The sequence below is a fragment of the Mastigoproctus giganteus genome, chromosome 3, assembly GCF_048544385.1.
Source record: "Mastigoproctus giganteus isolate SK-2022 chromosome 3, ASM4854438v1, whole genome shotgun sequence".
In the NCBI taxonomy this organism is placed as follows: domain Eukaryota; kingdom Metazoa; phylum Arthropoda; class Arachnida; order Uropygi; family Thelyphonidae; genus Mastigoproctus; species Mastigoproctus giganteus.
In genome coordinates this window covers 71955278-71974192 of record NC_143577.1, presented here as the reverse complement: position 1 = coordinate 71974192, position 18915 = coordinate 71955278, and the positions used below count along the sequence as shown (strand labels likewise).

The following is an 18915-nucleotide window of genomic DNA, read 5'->3' as shown; positions in this document are numbered from 1 at the left end:
ATGGGCATTTGCCTAGGAGCCACCGCGATACAGGAATACACCCCCTGCTTTAATGTTTTTGGATGCGCCATCTGTCTTCGCTTGATCAGACTCCAGGGACCGCTTTGCTGCTTTCAAGCAATATTAATATTGCCTCTATTACTATCCTCCCTATCTCTCTGAAACTGTACTCATGTGAAATTCGTCATCCCCTAACTCGGGGTGGCACGACGTTTCAGTTATTCCTACAATATCAAAGTTAGTTAATCTGACTAGCAGCTCAAGTTCACTCATTTTATTTAAAACACTCCTGGAATTATTATATAGACACGTAAAGTTATGCTACCACCCTAATACATCCCTTATGGTTTTTTACACGTCATTCTCTGTGGCGCATAATTTCTAAATATTGTGGTATTAATTCATCAGTCTCTCCATTTGTGAAGTATTTCGAGAAGGATGAAGTTGTAAATTTGCACCCATCTTGATATCCTTAATCTGAGTCTTACCAGAGGCTTCCTTATTCTGGTAAGATTTATTGCTCCATTATAAACGTAGTCAAATCAATTTATAGTAGAGTAATTTCTTTAACCCTGTCACTTAATACTGATACACCTTTTAAAATTCGTATTCGTAAGGGGGGAAAAGGCTAAAATTTTGACTTATATTTTGGCATCTGGTTGGGTATTAGTAGTTCATTTTATATTCTGATATTCATGACGATAGGGTATCCATTTGTGTCTTTGACCTGAGGGACGGGGATGTGGTATATTCCCAGAGCGATAAAATTTATAACATCGTAAGAACTTATGTTTAAATTTTAGCAGAGCTCTGATAAAATAAAACGAGTTCTTTCTATTATTAAAAAAATAATAATAATGGAGCACTGCACCTGCAATAAGGCATTTTATCATGTTTTTTTTTTTAAACATACGTTTTTATGTTTTAAATTACTGTTTTTTTTTAAATAACAGTAAGTTCAAAACAGAAGTATATTAAAAGCACAATTCTTTCATTATGGTGTCTCAAAAACACTGCTCTCAGAATATATAGTTTAAAACTGGAGAATTATAAATTTTTAATAGATCGCAATAAAAATCATCAGAAATTTAAATTTCTTTAAGGTTGGTTTGGTTGATTTAGAGATTTCTTAGGTGCATCGGCAACTATGGCCATAGTGCGCCAATTTTTTTTAAGGACCTTTCCCACCCTTTCATACACAAAGTAATTTTAGTTTGGAATAGACAGTAAATGCAAGAGCTCCAAACGAATGCCTAATAATTTCAGCAGGCGGCCATATTGTTTAAAATCAAGCTGGCTTTCCCTGGTAGGCTAACATTTTTTCCCCTCTCTCAACATAACATAATCTCTCTAAGCAAGCAATTTCAGCGAAAGCATTTAACAGAATTTAAATTCTTAGGCCGGATTTCCCTAATGAATTATATAACAAAATATTTTGTAGCCGGGGTTCTAATTTAAAGTTGGCCAAACGGTATGCTAGCAATCAATTACCAACGGAGTCGCTACTCAGATAAACTGATCATCATACAACTAATCGCCTTAATAATTGCCTCGGCAAGTAATCGAAAATATAACAGGTTGGTGTGAGCCGTGAAAACTCATCAAAAAATGTTGAACTCATATTTTGATCCCACATAAAAACTTCTTTAAATTTAGATGATATTAGCTGAGATATATTAATGTTTAGCATTTCTTACTACAAGTAATGAGGCTCATATTTAAATTTTTTCATTAATTTTATTTTCATAAAAATTATTGTAGTGTGAGTTTTCGTTCTTTTCTCATGTTAAGACTGGACTAATTAAAAACAGAAACGGGAAGGTCATGTTCAGCCAAACAAATCTCAAACTAGTTAGCATGCTAAGTGTAACTAAAGTCACGATGTCCTATGAAGTTAGCTAACTACTATTATCAGATTTAATTCCATATAATTAATGTGCAGTGTCAGAATTATACCAAATATACACCGAGTGGCCACTAAAGTGTACACCAAACCTTTTAATGAAATAGAATGCTCCTTCAACGTCATGTACAATACAATATAAAGCAGTTTTACAGGTATGCAGCGATGCCGTATGTCTGAAATTCTGTGCGAAAATGGACAAGTCCAAAGATTTAAGCAACTTTGGCGTTGCATGGGTCAGCGCTAAACGCGCCGGTATAATATCTTGGAAACTGCAGCGTTGCTGGAATTTTTACGTACGGTTTTGTCTCAAGTGCATCGAGATTGGTAAAATAAATACAAATAATAGACAAGGCGATTCTGTGGTTGGAAACAGCTCGTTGATGCGAGAAGCCAAAGGAGTCTTGTGCAGGGTAACAAAGGCAAATAAACAAAGGCAAAGGTCAACAAATAACTTAGTACAACAGTGATAACGAAAGAGGCACTTCGGAAAGCACAACTTTTCATGCCTTCACGGATAGGTGACACTCCAAAAACCGAACTGCGTTCTACCCGTATAAGCAAAAACAAAATGCGGTACAGTGAGCTAAGGTACTCCAACCTGGGCAGTGTAGGATTGGAAAAACGATGCCTGATCATACAAATCCTGGCTTCTGCTGTTTCTCCCGGATGGAAGGACCAGAATATGGAAAAAGAAGCACGAGAATCCATGGACCTATTCTGCCTAGTGTCACCTCATTTCCTGGTGGTCGTGGTGGCGAGTGCATATTGGGCTACTTGATAGCAGTAGAGTAACATTTCCATGCCACAAGTTATGTGGAAATTGTTTACGCACACTGTGTAATGTATCCATCTGCGAATGGGTGTTTCCAAAGGATGATGCGCAATATTAGAGTCAATCCAGTTGAGTACCTGTGTAATGAGATAGAACGAGCTCTTCGGAGTATGGATCCTCAACCATCCAATTTGTACAACTGTAGGAATCAATTGAACTAACATCGACCAGAATCCTCGCACACTTTCGTCACCTCACTGAGTCCTTTCCTCAGAACAGCCTGGAGGCTGTGCCTCAATAAATTGGCCAGAACGTACTGTATATCTACTTGGAAACCTGTTCGGTGATTCATAAGAAGTTCCTCACAGGTGGTAGTGGAGTTCACATTACGTTTTCCGATTACCACTCGCCAAAACGATAGGCCATCCAAATGGATTGCTTATTCTTATAGAAAGCTTAAATTCTTAAATTTGACAATGAATACTACAAGTATAATAACGATAACCTATACACTTTCTTACGCCTCATATAAACCTTTCAGATTTTCACCGAAAAAAGTTCCAGTATTATTATTGTCCTGGAAGATAGACGTGTTCATCATAATACGGAAGATAGACGTGTTCATATATAAGAGGATCCGCGATTTCTGTTGTGCAGCAACACACCGACCTGGGCGTTATTTTTGACCAGAAGCTCTCCTTTATACCACACATAGACCACCTGCAAAAAAAATTCTGTCGACTCCGGTGGATGCTTAAGCAACAACTTATGCATGTCCATGACCAGGCCGTTGGGTGCAGGTATATTAAGACGTGTGTCTATCCGGTCATTCTTTATGGAGCAGAAGTCTGGACCTCAACTGCCGCAACGCATCTAAGACGGATTTTTGCGGGAGAATTTTGGCTATTGAAGTGGGCCATATGGAAATTCCGGCTTCCCCCTGCACGAAGGACCACCCAGATGGCGGCAGCTCTCAACATCAGACGTCTTCCTGCCATTATCCATGAGAGAAGACTCGTCTTTTCTGTAAAAATGATGGTTGGCATTATTTCGCACCCAGACTTCTGGGCCAACTGCGGTTGGAGGATCCCGGTCCCAAGCCTTCGGGCCAATCCAGTCCTCCAGGCCACCCCAAACCGGTTAAAGTTATCCGATCGCTTCATACCCGTGCAAATGCTGCAGTACGTATACTCCTTGGATGGCGACCTCTACAAGTTCGCATTGGATAAAAAATACAGGCAGAACTTACTCCATCGACTTCCTTCTCAGGACCATGTCACAGGGCATTAGAACCTGCTCCCAAGGACCTGTCCATCACTCCCATGGATCCCTCACTACATTGCTCCAACTTTCTGCGCCTGCTCAGATGACTCCAACACTGTAAGAGGACTGCTCCCTGGAGGATAAATTAGCATGATAACATGCTGTTGTGTATATACGTTCATATGTAAATTTTCCATTTGCTTTCATTTCATTACACTTGTATAATTAGTAATAAGATTATTTTTTCTCCTATCTCATCCTTGTTTATTGCAGTGTATTAGCCTTTGTAACCTTTATATTAGACTTTTACCTTGTATTAACCTTTACTGTAAACCCCTGGCTTGTAGCCGTGAAGGGTATTGTGTACAGCATATGCATTTTGTATGCAATAAAGATTTCTTCTTCTTCTTCTAATAATGACCGTTGTCCTAAATGATGCAACCAGAAAGTCCCTTTTCAGTGGTTCGATATAAAAAGATAGAATATTTTTCGTAGAAATCAATGAGCATCTGAAAAATTAAGAGCAATATGGCAACCACAGTAAAATTTTTAAAATGTTTTAATGGTTGTACTGTACAGCTTAAAGACTAAATCTAGGAGCGCATGTCTTTAAAACAATAAAACAAATTTCTAAAATCAAAATTCGCAGAATTCCAAAGCTTCAGAATAAAATTCAAATAACCATACAACACTCATTATTTCAGTCACTTTAGTACTGTATTTAATCTAATTTCCTGTTGGATTAATTGAAAAATTAACGGTATATAGCATATGCGATCAGTCCGAACTGCCATGACTATATCTTGCAGAGGATTACAATTTCCATTTTCCCATTCAGCTCTCAACACTCCGAGAATCACTTCTAACACCTCACTTCCTAAAGCTTTCTGCAAAACACATCGCAATATCTTCAACTGGCAGTCCTCCTCCTCTTTTGAAATTCGGAAGCGGCTGTGCCAGTAGATTTCGAGCAAACAGTGTTGACAAAGAGATGAAGGCGAACAGTTAGATGTGCATCGCAAACTTCTGCACTTTTCGATTAATTTTATACAATCTCCAAATTCTTCTTCTAACACGGAAGTATTTTTTTCTGCGTGTTCAGGTACAGTATTTTCTTGCTTTTTGGAGTTGCCTTTTACAGACATTTTGTCCACAGTTTTAGGCTTATGATAAATCTGTTTACACGCTACAGCATTTTCTGTAGTGCTGACCTGAATTCTTCCATTTGCCTCTTTCTGAGTAGCGTTGTTAGGGTCTTTTGATAATCGTATTGCATCGCCTTGTTTTTGAACTGTTATTGTGTAAGTCGATGCTGGTGGAACGTTTGGACTACTGCATTTTGTAACACCATTTGGTTCGGGTTCTTTTCTCGACACAGAATGAGTTTCCGGATTTTCGTAAGTGAAGCATGCCTCCGACTGTGCTCTTGACAGCTTTTGATTCACCTGCATTAAGAAAAGAGGTACAGTCAGTTCTCAGTAGGTAAATCTGCAGGATAATTGTTCAAAAATGTAACTGTCGCTGTCAATAAGAATTAAATAGTTTTCTTCATATTACTATATCACTTATTATCTCTCCGTCTCTTAAATAACTTTGTAGAATAAAAAAAATAACACGTGGTACCGATTAAGATATTGAAATATTACAATAAAATTGAATTTAACTCAATACGTACATTTAAGACAGAAGTCGGTTCCAGAAGACCAGATTCAATAGGATCATTATTGAATCTGGTCTTCTGGACTACTCGAATCAGGAACAGCCCTCACAGCTGCTGTTTTCTTCAGGCCCAACAATAAAATTCAGAGGAATCTTGAAACGTTGCCAATTTTGTATTAAAATTGCCAGTAATTTTAATTTTATTGTAATATTTCAATAAATATCTTAATCGTAAAGTACAAGCTGTACAAGAGTGTTTTATTAAGCAATATTTCCTTTATGATGAATAACAACGTATCGTCTCTCTTTTAACAGATTACAAATACTTAAAGATACTAAAAAATACGCTATGTATGAATCCAAAACGACAGTCTCTAAAAATGGAAGTCACAATCAGAAAATATCAATGATTTTTCTATGCATAAGTACAGGTTTTCATTCTTTGTACATCAAAACCTATGACTTATCTTAATACCAATGGGTTGTACTTCTGAATCACCAATGATTATTTCAGATAATTCGCCAATTTTGTGAATTCCCAAATATTTTGGCGATTTTTTTTTAACTTCCGTGTTTCGAACTGAGAACAAGTAGAATCCTGCTGTATGTGAATACCATCTCGTCAAAGAAAATTAAGAAACGACAAAAATCTGATATTAAAACCTTGGAAATTTAATAATTTACTCCTGGGATTATCTTTTGTCGTAAACGTACTTATTTTCACTTCAAAAAGTTATTCTGAACAAATATCCCTTAAGTTCCCATAACAAATATAAATCCAGCGAATCAGTTCGGAGAGCAGATATATCACTAAAGTGATCTCACAATTACCTTTCTGAGAATTTCGTCCCTCTAGAGTTCTTTTTCTAATATATAATTCCAGTAGAGTACTTAAAACGTTTGTCTCCAGAGAGTTTTACGAAGTGATCTTCCGTTCTAGTTACTAATGGAAATGTTTCTTGCGTCGCTATCTACGAATTTCTGTAACTCTAATATTAATGTTATTTGTAAAAAAACTGCGTCGATATGAATCCAAATGATTGCATCAAGTTCTGCAATGGGAAATTTCAAAAAATGCATGGTCTGATTGAACTGGCCGAGACAAGCACTGGAAGGAATGGAAATCATTTCGTTTAAAGTAAGGGTGTGTTATTAATTAGAAAACTAGCGGTTTCTAATTGGTTAAAATTGTATAATTGAGAATTAAGGAACTTGGAAATATGAAAAATCTAATAAACATAGTACGTACAGAGTACTAACAAAAGGCAAATTAAAAAATAAAAAAAGCAGAATGACTTGTAAAATTCAACATATACAAGGAGCTTATTAGTTATTTGCACATATATAGAATTCTGCTCAGAAACACATCTTAAATTTTTATAAAAATTCAATAAAGCACCGAAGTAAAGTAAGAATAAACAACATCGGTTCCCCATCATTAGCTTCTGAGGAGATTAGCTAAAGCTTTGTTCAGTATAAAAAAAATCATTACTTACTTTTGGAAATTTAAAAATTTTATGAAACAGTAAGCTTAGCAACAATTTTATTGCCTCCCTTCACTTTCCTCACAGTAAGTTTGCTAAACCTAACATTCATTAGCGCCTCTTAGCCAGGAAGACGAATCCTTGCTTACGTGAAGTCTAGTGTTACTTATTCTTACCTTACTTATAGTGAAATCTAACGTAATGCTTTTCACACAATATATTCTTAAGAATAATGACTTAAATTACTTACTTTCTGTTTAGTGGAAGGATTCCTCTTTCCAATTCCTGAAAATAATAATATAAAATGTTAATAAACACGGAAAAATCCGTTTAAAAATTAAATCAAAGTTCAGTTTTTACTACGGAAGAACAGAAGACAACACGGGTTTTCTATAGATTTTATAGAAGCTGAAAGAATGAACTTAAGTTAAAAATCTTCATGAAGTGTTGAGATTCCATGTGAACTTATGCAGGAAGCCATGTTAAGTCACGTTTTGATGATATCTTTGTAGGAATTTATGGTACACAAGTACGTGCTTTGGGTGACTGGGTTTCAAGCCGGTGACTGCTAAATACGGTGCTGTTTCTTGTATTCTTTCTCTCTTCTGACCGTGTGGTCGTCCCGGAGTATAAGCAGAAAAAAATATTTATTTATTAAGGCATAAGGATTACTAATTGAAGAAACGAAATAAACGCGATTTCATTTTGCTAGCTGTTCAAACAAAAACAAAAAAAAAAAAAAACACGTTGCGAACTTGGCTCTCTCAGTTCTTCCTCAGTAGCAGGTGAATAAAGAAATAAAATGATCGCAATTTCTTTATGTTGTTTCCAGGTTCAAACTCATCTTTCAACTTATATGCTTTATCATTAACTTCCTCTGGAATGATTATTTAATGTTTTGTTTGTCGCAAATGCACCTTGTTAGAAAGACATTACGTATGCAGTCTGTGATCAAACTACTGCATCCATCTACTGAAATTGCAGAAAAGTTTAGAATGCAATCTATTTCCTCCTCCCACTTTTTTCACCTCACTGGTCCACTTGCCATTAAAAAAAATAGCCTATTAAAAGATCTACAGTTTCTCTGCCTATATGCTAGTATTTCTCCGAATACGTTTTGGAGAATCTTTAGCTTATCCATACTCTCAGTAGTCAACCTACAAGAACAATACTTTTAATAATAACGTAAGAAGAATGATTAGGAATAAAAATTAAACACATCACGATGTACTGTTTTTAATTTTGAAATGTTTTAAGATCTGAAAATGTTTTTCAAATCTACGCGTTTATGATAATGATTGATAACCTGGCTTCCGTTTGTGTAGGGTACAACTGCACGTTTATATTATTAAAGAGCCTATCTCTCTCTCTCTCTCTCTCTCTCTCTCTCTCTCTCTCTCTCTCTCTCTCTCAAAAAAACGATGGATATCAGTCCGGCGAGTATCCAGATGCAATCCATCTCATGAATGTAATTTACAGTTAGTTGTCTGTAGATAAGCTCTATCTCTGGCAGGCTTTCGTGTGTAAGCTCCACTTTTCTATGTAGAAATGCAAAGCATTTTACTTTCAAATGATCTTCCCGAGTCGTGTCATTACTTGCTTACACGATTGCTGCTCATCTGAAATGTGATAGCACGCCAGCTACGTTTTGGAAACCTTTCTAAAATTCATTCTATCATTATAATACTTTGGTAGCAATTTATTGCCTGTAATTCACATTTTACAAAGCGAAAACGTCTTCCGTATGAAACAGAACTGACGCCACACCCGCTTGGAGAACTTAGTTGCATCTCTTTTTCCTTTTGCTAGAAACACTTAGGGATGCAGAAAAATATCTTGAACAATTGGCCTAGTTACATCTACAGCTTCTCGCGATATAAGCGCCATTTTTCTCTGAGAGTCTTAAGTCTTTCTTCCAAAAATACTTTTAATTTCACATTTCTAGGGTATTTTTTAAGACTCTAACCTCCCTAAAAATATTTCACTTTCTGTAATCCAGCTCTCACCAATTCACTTCGCTTTTCTACAGACTTTCCCTTACAGCCATTCACCACCTACAGTTCAACTGCAACTTACAACAAAAATCTTAACTAAAAAAAAATGATTCGCGTGCATGTGACACAAGTGGGAACTTGACCTCGGCATTCATCATACCATTTAAAGCTTTATTGAATATGAAAAAGCTGATAGAAGATTTGGACACTGCCCACCTGTAATACAAAATTACAAAAATAAAGTACCTCACCTCAGATAATTTATTCGAAGTTGTGGTACTTTTCGTAATTATTTGAGGGGTTTTTTTTTTGTGGAAATCTGTCTAAAAGAAAACGCAAAAAAGCTTACGACGTCAAACACAAAAAACAATCTGTTTTCAAACTAATATTAGAATACAGAGAAAACAGTACAAATCACAAAAAATAAAAACCACAACCAAATAACCTTGCTGGGAAACCGATGGAAAAAGCCACGTTACGCTTAACCAAATACAAACCTCCATTTATCACAAGATAATGTTTACATATCTATGCGTGCACTTCCATCATGATTAACATAAGATTAAAATCTAAACTTTTAAAATTATAATGCAAACATCAAGACAAAAACATATACGGTATTATGATCCAAAAAAGAATAGGTTGATACCAACTGGGATAAGAAACTCAATTGTACCTACTCATTGTATGCTGCTGCAATAAGGTCTCAGAAGATCATTCCTCGGTCATTTTATCACCAACCAGATAAGGTCTAATGCTTGATCTCGTATATATATATATATATATATATATTATACAAAGTAGTATACGGTATCTCATACATACCTAAGGTACTTACAATAATATCCAACCACAGAAATTTAAATTCGTTTCGAACCACCTGAAAGCTTCATTTGGATTTCACACTGACAAGGAACAAACTACTCACCTACGAAAACAACCAAATTTACCAAAATAGATAATGACGGCAGCGGAAACTCGTGAATCCGAAAAATGTGAGCAGTTTACAAAACAACCCACATGCTGTCTACAGAACTTACAAAGATTGCTCACGTGGGGATATGAAACTATCCTCATCTCTCCAAACAAAAAATTGGTTTACTGAGGAACTGAAAGAGTTTTTCCAATTCCAAGTAAACAAAAAAAAACATTCAGGAAGCGGAAAAGAAAGAATTAGACCATATCATTTATAAGAGGTCACGATTTAAATTCATAAAGCAAACAAGATGTACCCATTCTAAGAACCACTCTTATATGAAGGCGAATTTGTTTCAAGTATAACAAAGAGGTAATTATTGATAAAAACGTTTTATCAATAAGCAAAATACCTTTTGTCAACTTGTTAATGATAACAACAAATTTGAACCTTCGAGAACCAGAGCTTAACATTAAAGCCTACGCTCTGATAGGTTGATACCACCTGCCAAAATTTCATAAATCTCACTCTTTGGATAGGTAATAATTTTTCATTTAAATATTCATCAAAACATGAGCCATCCATTACAGTAATTATTAGATCCCATATCGCAAGAAAATGTAATCCAGAAAATGTAACAAGGCAGAATTCGCTTCCAGCGCGTTTTATTTCTATATCTTCCACGTTTGCTCTGAAAGGGCCTTTATAACCTATTGTCAGAGCTTGCAAAAGCAACTTTCTACGATATATAATTACGTCTTGTCCCTTAGTTTTTCTGTGGCTAACATTAATCCGTCATGCAAACTAATTATCCTAAGTCCACATTTAAAAAGTCGTCATCGTTTGCTTGCTTCCTTTAATGTATTGGGAACTTTTTCTTTCTATAAACCCAGGGTATGTCTGAAACTGTGTTAAGTTTACCAACAAATGACAATGGTTTACACCCTCATAGGTGGTACTGTAATTATGATTGCTGCTCTTTCCACTGTGTGATGAAAGCCTTGATTTGAATCGCGTCAAGTGGGATATAAATTAAGGGGATTTTTTCCCTAAACCATAGCGGAGTTTGTTAATCTTAGTTGGAGTTAGTTAATCAAAAGCTGCAATGCCCACGAAAACGCGGATTTTTCACCCAGCGAGGAGAATGCATGCAATTTAGTGACAATACACTGAAGCCTCTTTGCCTTTATACTTTGGCACAAAAACAGCCATCGTTTATGAAAATACTAAGTTAATTATCCTGTGGTTCTTATTCCTACTTTCTTTCGAGGGCAGTGGCCTACCTGTATGGCTTGCAGCTGTGTTCATTGACTGTCCAGAATTTAACTTCTCTGTACTGTACACACCAAGTGGTTATATATATATATAATCACTATATATAAGTTTTAAATATAAGTAACTTATATATATAAGTTTTGCTATAATAAATTCTTTAATAAGGAATGACATGATCATCGCTTGCAGCAAAAAGTTCTCACACTTTTTGCAAGGCTTATGATGAGGCCTTCTGACAGTAAATCACGCTTCTCAACAGAAGCAGATTAGCATGAAGAGTTCTGGGAGGTGGCTGTGCTCCCCAACAGAAGCAATTAGCATGAAGAGTTCTGGGAGGTGGCTGTGCTCCCCAACAGAAGCAGATTAGCATAAAGGGTTCTGGGAGGTGGCCGACGTACTTCAATTCTTCTCCTTCAAGTATCTTAAAGACATGCTAAATCGGATTGAGGCCAGGAGGGCTTGATGGCCACTCCATCAGGTGATTATACCTACCTTCCAGAAACGTCTACCAACTGAGCCCTATGTGAAAGAACATTACAGGCTATGAAAATAAATTCAACAGTACCCTTGAGAAGCAACAAATCTCGTCCCTATAACTTGGAGCAATTAAGACTTAAGATATGGAGATCGGTGATGCCGTTCACCATGATAAGTCCCAGAAATATTCTATCTGACGTAAATTTGAGGGATCTGGGCGTCTTCCATACCTTTCTACAGAAAGAGAGAATGATGAATGCTTCGACTGAAAATTATATTTTGGCATAATATTGTGAATTATGCTGAATTACAGCAGAGGGTAAAATTTTAAACTATTTTACTATAAAAAGGAAACTGTACCTTAACTTTTGGATACGTATATTACGTTATTCAGTTATAGACGTTAATTTCAGTTTACTTGTTGATATAACGTTGACTGCCGACGCTGTCAAGGAAGATAGGCAGCAAGTTCTAAAATATAACTACTATATTGAGTCAATCCAATATTTGCATTTCCATTCCTCTTAATATAACTACTATATTGAGTCAATCCAATATTTGCATTTCCATTCCTCTTAATATTATAAGCTTAGCTGGTATCTTTGGTATAAATGCACAGTTTGAGCCAAATATAGTATCCTTCTTTTTCTTCCATCAAAAACAATCATACCTTTTAAAATGTCTTCATCGGAAAGATAAGTATCTTTAGCTGCACAGAACATTTAAGCCTACACGTATTTCAATTTTTCAGACCTTTACTGTGGCCATCTTACTTCCAAAGAAACGCATGCAGAATTTTGATACAAACCGCCCCTCCAACTACAGATGCCAAAGATTTTTTTCAAGTGAGTGCAGAATTTCAACATATTAGGGAAGCTGGGAAACGTACAGTCGGTAGAACTTATAATGTTCACACACGTACAAAAAGGAAGCTGCGAAAGTTTTTCCAGCTGCTAAGTTGTGGATCCATGCCATTTATTCCATACTGCGATAGCGACAATAATTCAGTAGTGGACGAAGAACTGGTTTCTACAGAAACTGTTATTGAAAGTTTGAAAAAATTGAAGGGAGAAAGGAGTTACTAAATTACGTACTCGAGCTTATTATAGCTTGCGCTGCTTTCAAAATCGGAGGAGTACATGTAAGCATTTTTTTTCTCATGCTGAAACCCTTTACATTTGGGAAATGAGTTCTCTGAGAACAATTTAAATATCAGATTTAAATATATATGTGCAAAAGTTAGGCAAGTTACATATTTTTAATCACCCCCAAATCTCATTAAAATTTTTTGTAAACTTCTATAAAATCCGTCAAAGACATTAAGTGAACGCGTACGTCTGAAAAAATAATCGAAAACTCATGAAGAACACACAATGCATAAGGATTAATAGGCGGATTATTAATCACCCCTCATTAACAGATAGATTTCTTAGCCGAGAGAGAGTTCTACAGCGCCACTGCTGTATTCAAGAGGCAATAAATCCCATTCTTCTTTTAGAGGATTTTATCATACGTAGGTAATTCTACGTATGCTATTATTGAGGAAGAGTGGCGACTTTAAATTTGTCTCGTCAAATTATCCTAGGCATAATATAGTGTTCATGAATCTGCTAAAGTATTCATTCTCTGGGTATCTTCATTCCAATAAAATTCGTGAATTTATGGAAAAGTGCATTATCTTCCATAAAAATTAAATGAAGACCAACTGCACCAGGAACATCCTTCACATCTTACAGAGGGCTCTAACATTTCAATCTCTATATTGTTGGACAGTCAAGGTTCCGCCCACAAAAATGCGAACATTAATAGTGATGCTTTCTCACGCTATTATTACTAATCAAAAAACTGTCCTTTGTCCTTTTCCTATAGGTTGTCGCGTTGACATCATTCAATTTCTCTCCACAAAGAGTCAAGGATCACGCTATTCAGGTTGAATCTTTATTTAACTTGAAAGGTGCTGTGTCCTCCCTGTGTATTACACAATAATGCCATCTGACAATCATTCAGATGGTATCTCCAAAGAGTTCTTTCGAGGGATTACGTTAGAGGAACGTAAATCGCAGTATTCTTAACACAGCCCATAATTTTTTTAAACCTATGGGTCAATATAAAGTATATTACAAAGTATCACATGAATGACATTAATCTCATTTAAAAATATCTATTGTTTACTTTTCCCAATTCTCAGATCCGTCGGAGGAAGAATGCCGCCATTCTGATCAAAAACTGGTTTAGAGTCTGCTGACAAGCACACAGTGTCCAAATGTGTCTGCTACGTTATTAAATACATTATCAATTTAATGCTTCTTTCAAAAATGCAGATATCCGGTTAGTTCTGTTTCCATAGCCTTAAGGTGAACTAATATTTCTAGACATATTTAAGAATTTGGCGACCTCCAGAAGAATTGCGCTCCGTCGCTTCATCCAGATGGTATCTCCTTGGTAAGTTGCACAATCCTGTGAAAAGCATGCCTATCAGCTACGTTAGCGCATCTACCCGGAATAAAAATGAAAATACTATTTAAAAACTTATTTCTTGAGAGCTTTTTATACGAAATTTATGTACATTTTCTGAAGTGTGTATGTAAAAATTTATGACATTTTTCTCCAGTTTAACAATTTTGCCTCAAAGAGTGGAAAATGTAAATTCCTTAACTTTTGATATGATTGTAATTTGTGTAGCATACAATGAGGAAAATAACTCACCAAAATAAAACGCTGCAACGGATGCTCTTCTTTTCAGAGCAGTACTTTTATCCTCCTCCTTCCACATCTCTTCTGCGGAGTGTCGCCTTGCATTAATCTGATAAAAACAATTTGCATTACTTCTCAAACAAATCAGACTACGTTCTTCTGAAATTTTATGTAAATTTATCCCATGTAAAATTTATATTCCTTACTAAGCTTTATACAAATACAGGATCTGTCAGAAACAACCGACAGTTTAATAGTAAACAATTTTTTATTGAAAAAAAGGCGCAAAAACAACCCACACCTATATCTATTTTACACATTTGAAAGTTCCAGCATGAAAACACTGAATTCAGTAAACGAGTCCCTTTCAGTATCACGCACTCTTGAACATGGTGAAGTGCATTTCTTCACAAATACGACTCTCATCTTGAGCTCTCCGATAATTCGTAGTTTGGCTCCGCGTACACGGCCCTTGAAATATCCCCATAAGAAGAAGTCAGATTATAAGGAACGAGGGCTACCGTGGCACAACTCCAGAGGTGAAAAATGAGCTGACCTGGAAAGTTTTCACTCGAAAGATTCCGACTTGCTTTTGCATATGAAATGTTTCTGCATCATGTTGATACCATATCTCGTCGACATAGCCAATTTCTTCATACTGTGGTTGGACCTCCCAACTCATATCGTAATAGCATTCTGCGTTGAAAACTGCTATCCCTTTTTATTTTTGAAAATGTTTTAGCCTAAATAAGAAAAAGCACACTACACAGTCACCTTCGGTGTCGGTATTGAGTGTTCATTAATTGTTTGTTGACATAACCGTACATATGAAAATGTGATTGAAAAGTCGTTGGCTCATGAACAGTTTCCTTTCAAGTTCAGATATTATCCGCTTTAACTCCATAAAACGCACATGGAAATTTAATCTATTTCATCATTTGCATCGAGTTCTTGAACCCATTTGTAAGGGTGAAACTTTTGTGTGTGAAGAATATGCTTCACAGTAACTTCACCTCTGACAAATGTAGCGTACGGGCACAAAGCTGAATGGATCAGCTCAGACGCTGTTCAACAGATATGAAAACTCACTCAGGCGTATTTACGTTATAATACACAGAGCTCCCAGTAGCTTTATCGCATGAAAGCGATATTAACAATTTTAATACATAATGAACTGATCTTCCTAATACTCCATAATGAACTGATCTTCCTAGAATGTGGCGCAACCTTCTTAAAAGCTGGAACTCCTACTGCGCAGAGAAAAAACAATAAATAAATGTCTCAATTGTTTCTGACGGATCCTCTAGTAGAGTGCTTCTCGTTTTTCTCTCTGAGGTATATTGCCAAGGTCCTGTAGGGCTTTACACTCTACTCTCAATCTCCTGCTATTTAAATCATCTAGAAGTCAGATCTGAGAACAAATAGCAAATTGCTGGAGGTCTATTTAGCTTTAAAATTAACATATGGCAAGACTACCCTTGACCGCTATGGTTACGTTCCCCGAAGATGTCAGCGATCGTAAGATTAAAAGCCTATAGGAAAAGTAGTTAGGTCTTCAGGCTTTAAAGATAAAATTTACATAAAAATATATTTAAGTATCAATATATTAAATAAACAGCTTCTCCATTCTATAAAAAATCAGCAACTTTTTAACTCTGTGTATATTTTCTTTGGAGGTGATCTCGATGCGTATTACACGAGTGCAATGGGATACCTGTTCTCAGTACAGAAGGTGACAACCCTTAATCATAAAGTCCGCATTGGCGATGTGCAATATGATTGGTAGACACTTGATAAAAACAAGGGCAATCCTTAACTGTGAATATCATCAGTTTTCCAAAACAATTTTTGTTTAAATAAAACTTCTTCAAACAGCAGATGGTAGAAAAAAATCCTTTATGACTTGTTATAACAAATTGAAAATGTCATTACTATTCCAATGTCTGCTACCAAGAACAGCTACCGCTTTCCATCAGCATTTGAGCAAACCTTGATGAAAACAGAACAATAAAGACGTCTTTAATCTAAATATTTACTATGCACCGTCACTGATTATTAGACACAATACCTTTCAGAGAAAATTATATTTTTTTTCGTAATGTAATTCTCGCTGGCAAGAAGAGAAGGAAACTATCACCACTCATAATAAAAACGGGTTAAAAACAGATGTAAAGAATAACCATAACGAAAAAAGTTGCGATAACGTGAAAGACATCTTTCTCTATTCCAGGAAACTTAGAAATGTATAGAAAAGAAAACAGTGTACGCACAGAGTTTGCTGATGCGTTAGAGAATGCCTATAAGCAACTGGCTTTGCGTGATGTCTATATGTGTCGCTGGTGTCTTTGTATTCGTGAAAATAAATAAGTGGAAAAATGTCTGGCATTCATTTTTATTCCGTTCACAGCAGTAACGGAGATCATGGATTCCGAGAAATTTCAGCTGCTACTTTCTAGAAATATTATTTCATTTTTTTTTTAAACACGGAACTATGAAAGTTGTTTCTACTTTCCCATTCCAGGAAGCTACACCAATGAATAGACATTTGATTGTGTTTTATATATTATTAAAATAGAAAAATAATTGACATCTAATCGTCATAAATTTTAAATTATGATTTACTGGTATTGTCGAGATTTAGAGAGAGAAAATTATATTTAGAGTTATTGAAAAATAAAATAAAATAATCGTAAAAGAAAAGATTAAATGAAATACAATCAAAAAAAGTTCTTATCTAGATGAACAGATAACCTCAGATCATAAAATATTTGCCAAAATTTTTATAGGTATACATGGTGATTTAGAGCGATGTTTGTTGATCATCAATCCGCAGAACGTTTTGTGGGTCTGCAAAACTTCTATTATCATTGGGCACACAACATAAAAACAAATAAAATACAATATTTTTAAAACTGAATAATGCATAAATTAATTAAGAGGAAACTGAAATGAATAGAAAATTATAAACATTTGTATTTATGTCATGTGTTACCAAATTAAAAACCCAATATCTCACCTCAAGCTACAGAATGTCTCAGCATGTTTCTGGGTTAACAATTTAATCTCGTTTTTTGGTTAACAATTAATCACAAAGGCGAATAAAAAAAACTTAAACATGGGCCTTCCACAACTTCGAATACTTTAACTAACCACTTTCATGTGTCTATCTTTAGCGAAGGATTTGTTCTTGTATCTTTGTGTGTTTGACTACATACGGTATTAAAGATTCCACAGTTTGGTCTTTTAAAAAGTTCCCTTTAAGACATTCTTTGCAAGTGACTTTTATCCTATTCAATTGAGAGTTCCAGAATTTTAACAGAGAATTTGTAGCAAAAAAGTTATCATAAAAAAGCTGTGAGTTACTCCGCAGTGAACCTAATGGTCTCTTAGGTACAGTATCTGCCATTTTGAAAAATAAAATAGTTCCTATATGAGGTGTGAAAAAGTGTGTTATAGCCACTAGATTCTTAATGTGGAAATTGACAAACTTTGAGTTTTAAAAAACACTGCTTATATAAATCCATCTACAGTAGTGGGACCTTGGGAAGCTCGATGCGTACAGGTAGTACATAAACAGAAAATAAACACAGGAAGTGTTAAATATTTGTAACATAAAAGAATGTGTACAAAAATATTTCCAAAACAGTGCCTATAAGCTAACTACAGTGAGAAGAGAAATCTGGAGCCCTTTAATCCATTAAAAAGAATCCAGTTTAGTGATGAAGGTAAGTAGAACGTGTGCAGTGTAAGCTTTAATGCAAAGACTATAAAATTCTTTTACGGCTATTCTTTATCTTACATCTACGTTCTACATCTATCCTATTTAATAATTATTTAACTATCTCATTAGGAAACTGAGGAGTCTTCCTAAGTATTTGGTGGCCAGCAAAATTTGCAATAAATAAAAAGTTAAACGGAAAACTAGACAAAGTTATAACTCTGAATTGCTTGATATTTCTATAAGGTGAGCTCTTTACCTGAATGGACTGTTGATTATCACCAGGACTAGCAGAATGCTTTCTCAGGTATTCCATAATGTAAGGCTGCAAAGCAGGGATGCTGAGGATATCGTCTGATGAAGGTCTGTTCTCGGGATCTACCCGCAACAAAATCGACACAAGGTCCTGGACCAGCAGACTGTAATGACTAAAAGAAGCGATAAAACATTATGTTGAAATGTTTTCTGAGACTCGTAAGGCAAAACACATCAGTAGCTAAATGCAATGATATAGAATTGAGGAAAATTATGCAACTTTTTGTAATCGAATATCCTCTTGTCTTACATTTTATGCCACACCAAATTTACAATTTTTTAAGTTGATATAGCTCATCCAAGAGGTTTGAGAAAGTCTCCCAATGCCATTTTGCAAAACACGGAAATTTCTAATTTCTGCATCATTCTTGAACTTGCTTCCCAAGCATATGAAAATCAGAAATAACAGATGAGAAATATGGTAGAATCTCGAATTTCGTTT

At 35.5% G+C, this 18915-nt stretch overlaps 1 protein-coding gene across 1 annotated transcript in view; it reads right to left on the bottom strand.

Annotated features, from left to right (window-relative positions):
• Positions 1-4645: 4645 nt before the first annotated feature.
• The window catches only part of LOC150088079 (uncharacterized), a 153698-nt gene continuing 139428 nt past the window's right edge, over positions 4646-18915 (bottom strand). Inside the window, exons 6-9 of the mRNA XM_090370010.1 lie at positions 18418-18586; positions 14453-14549; positions 7335-7369; positions 4646-5386 (exon numbers count right to left, since the gene is read on the bottom strand). Of these exons, the coding sequence (XP_090226136.1) occupies positions 4646-5386; positions 7335-7369; positions 14453-14549; positions 18418-18586 (1042 nt within the window). The remainder of the gene's footprint in view (positions 5387-7334; positions 7370-14452; positions 14550-18417; positions 18587-18915) is intronic.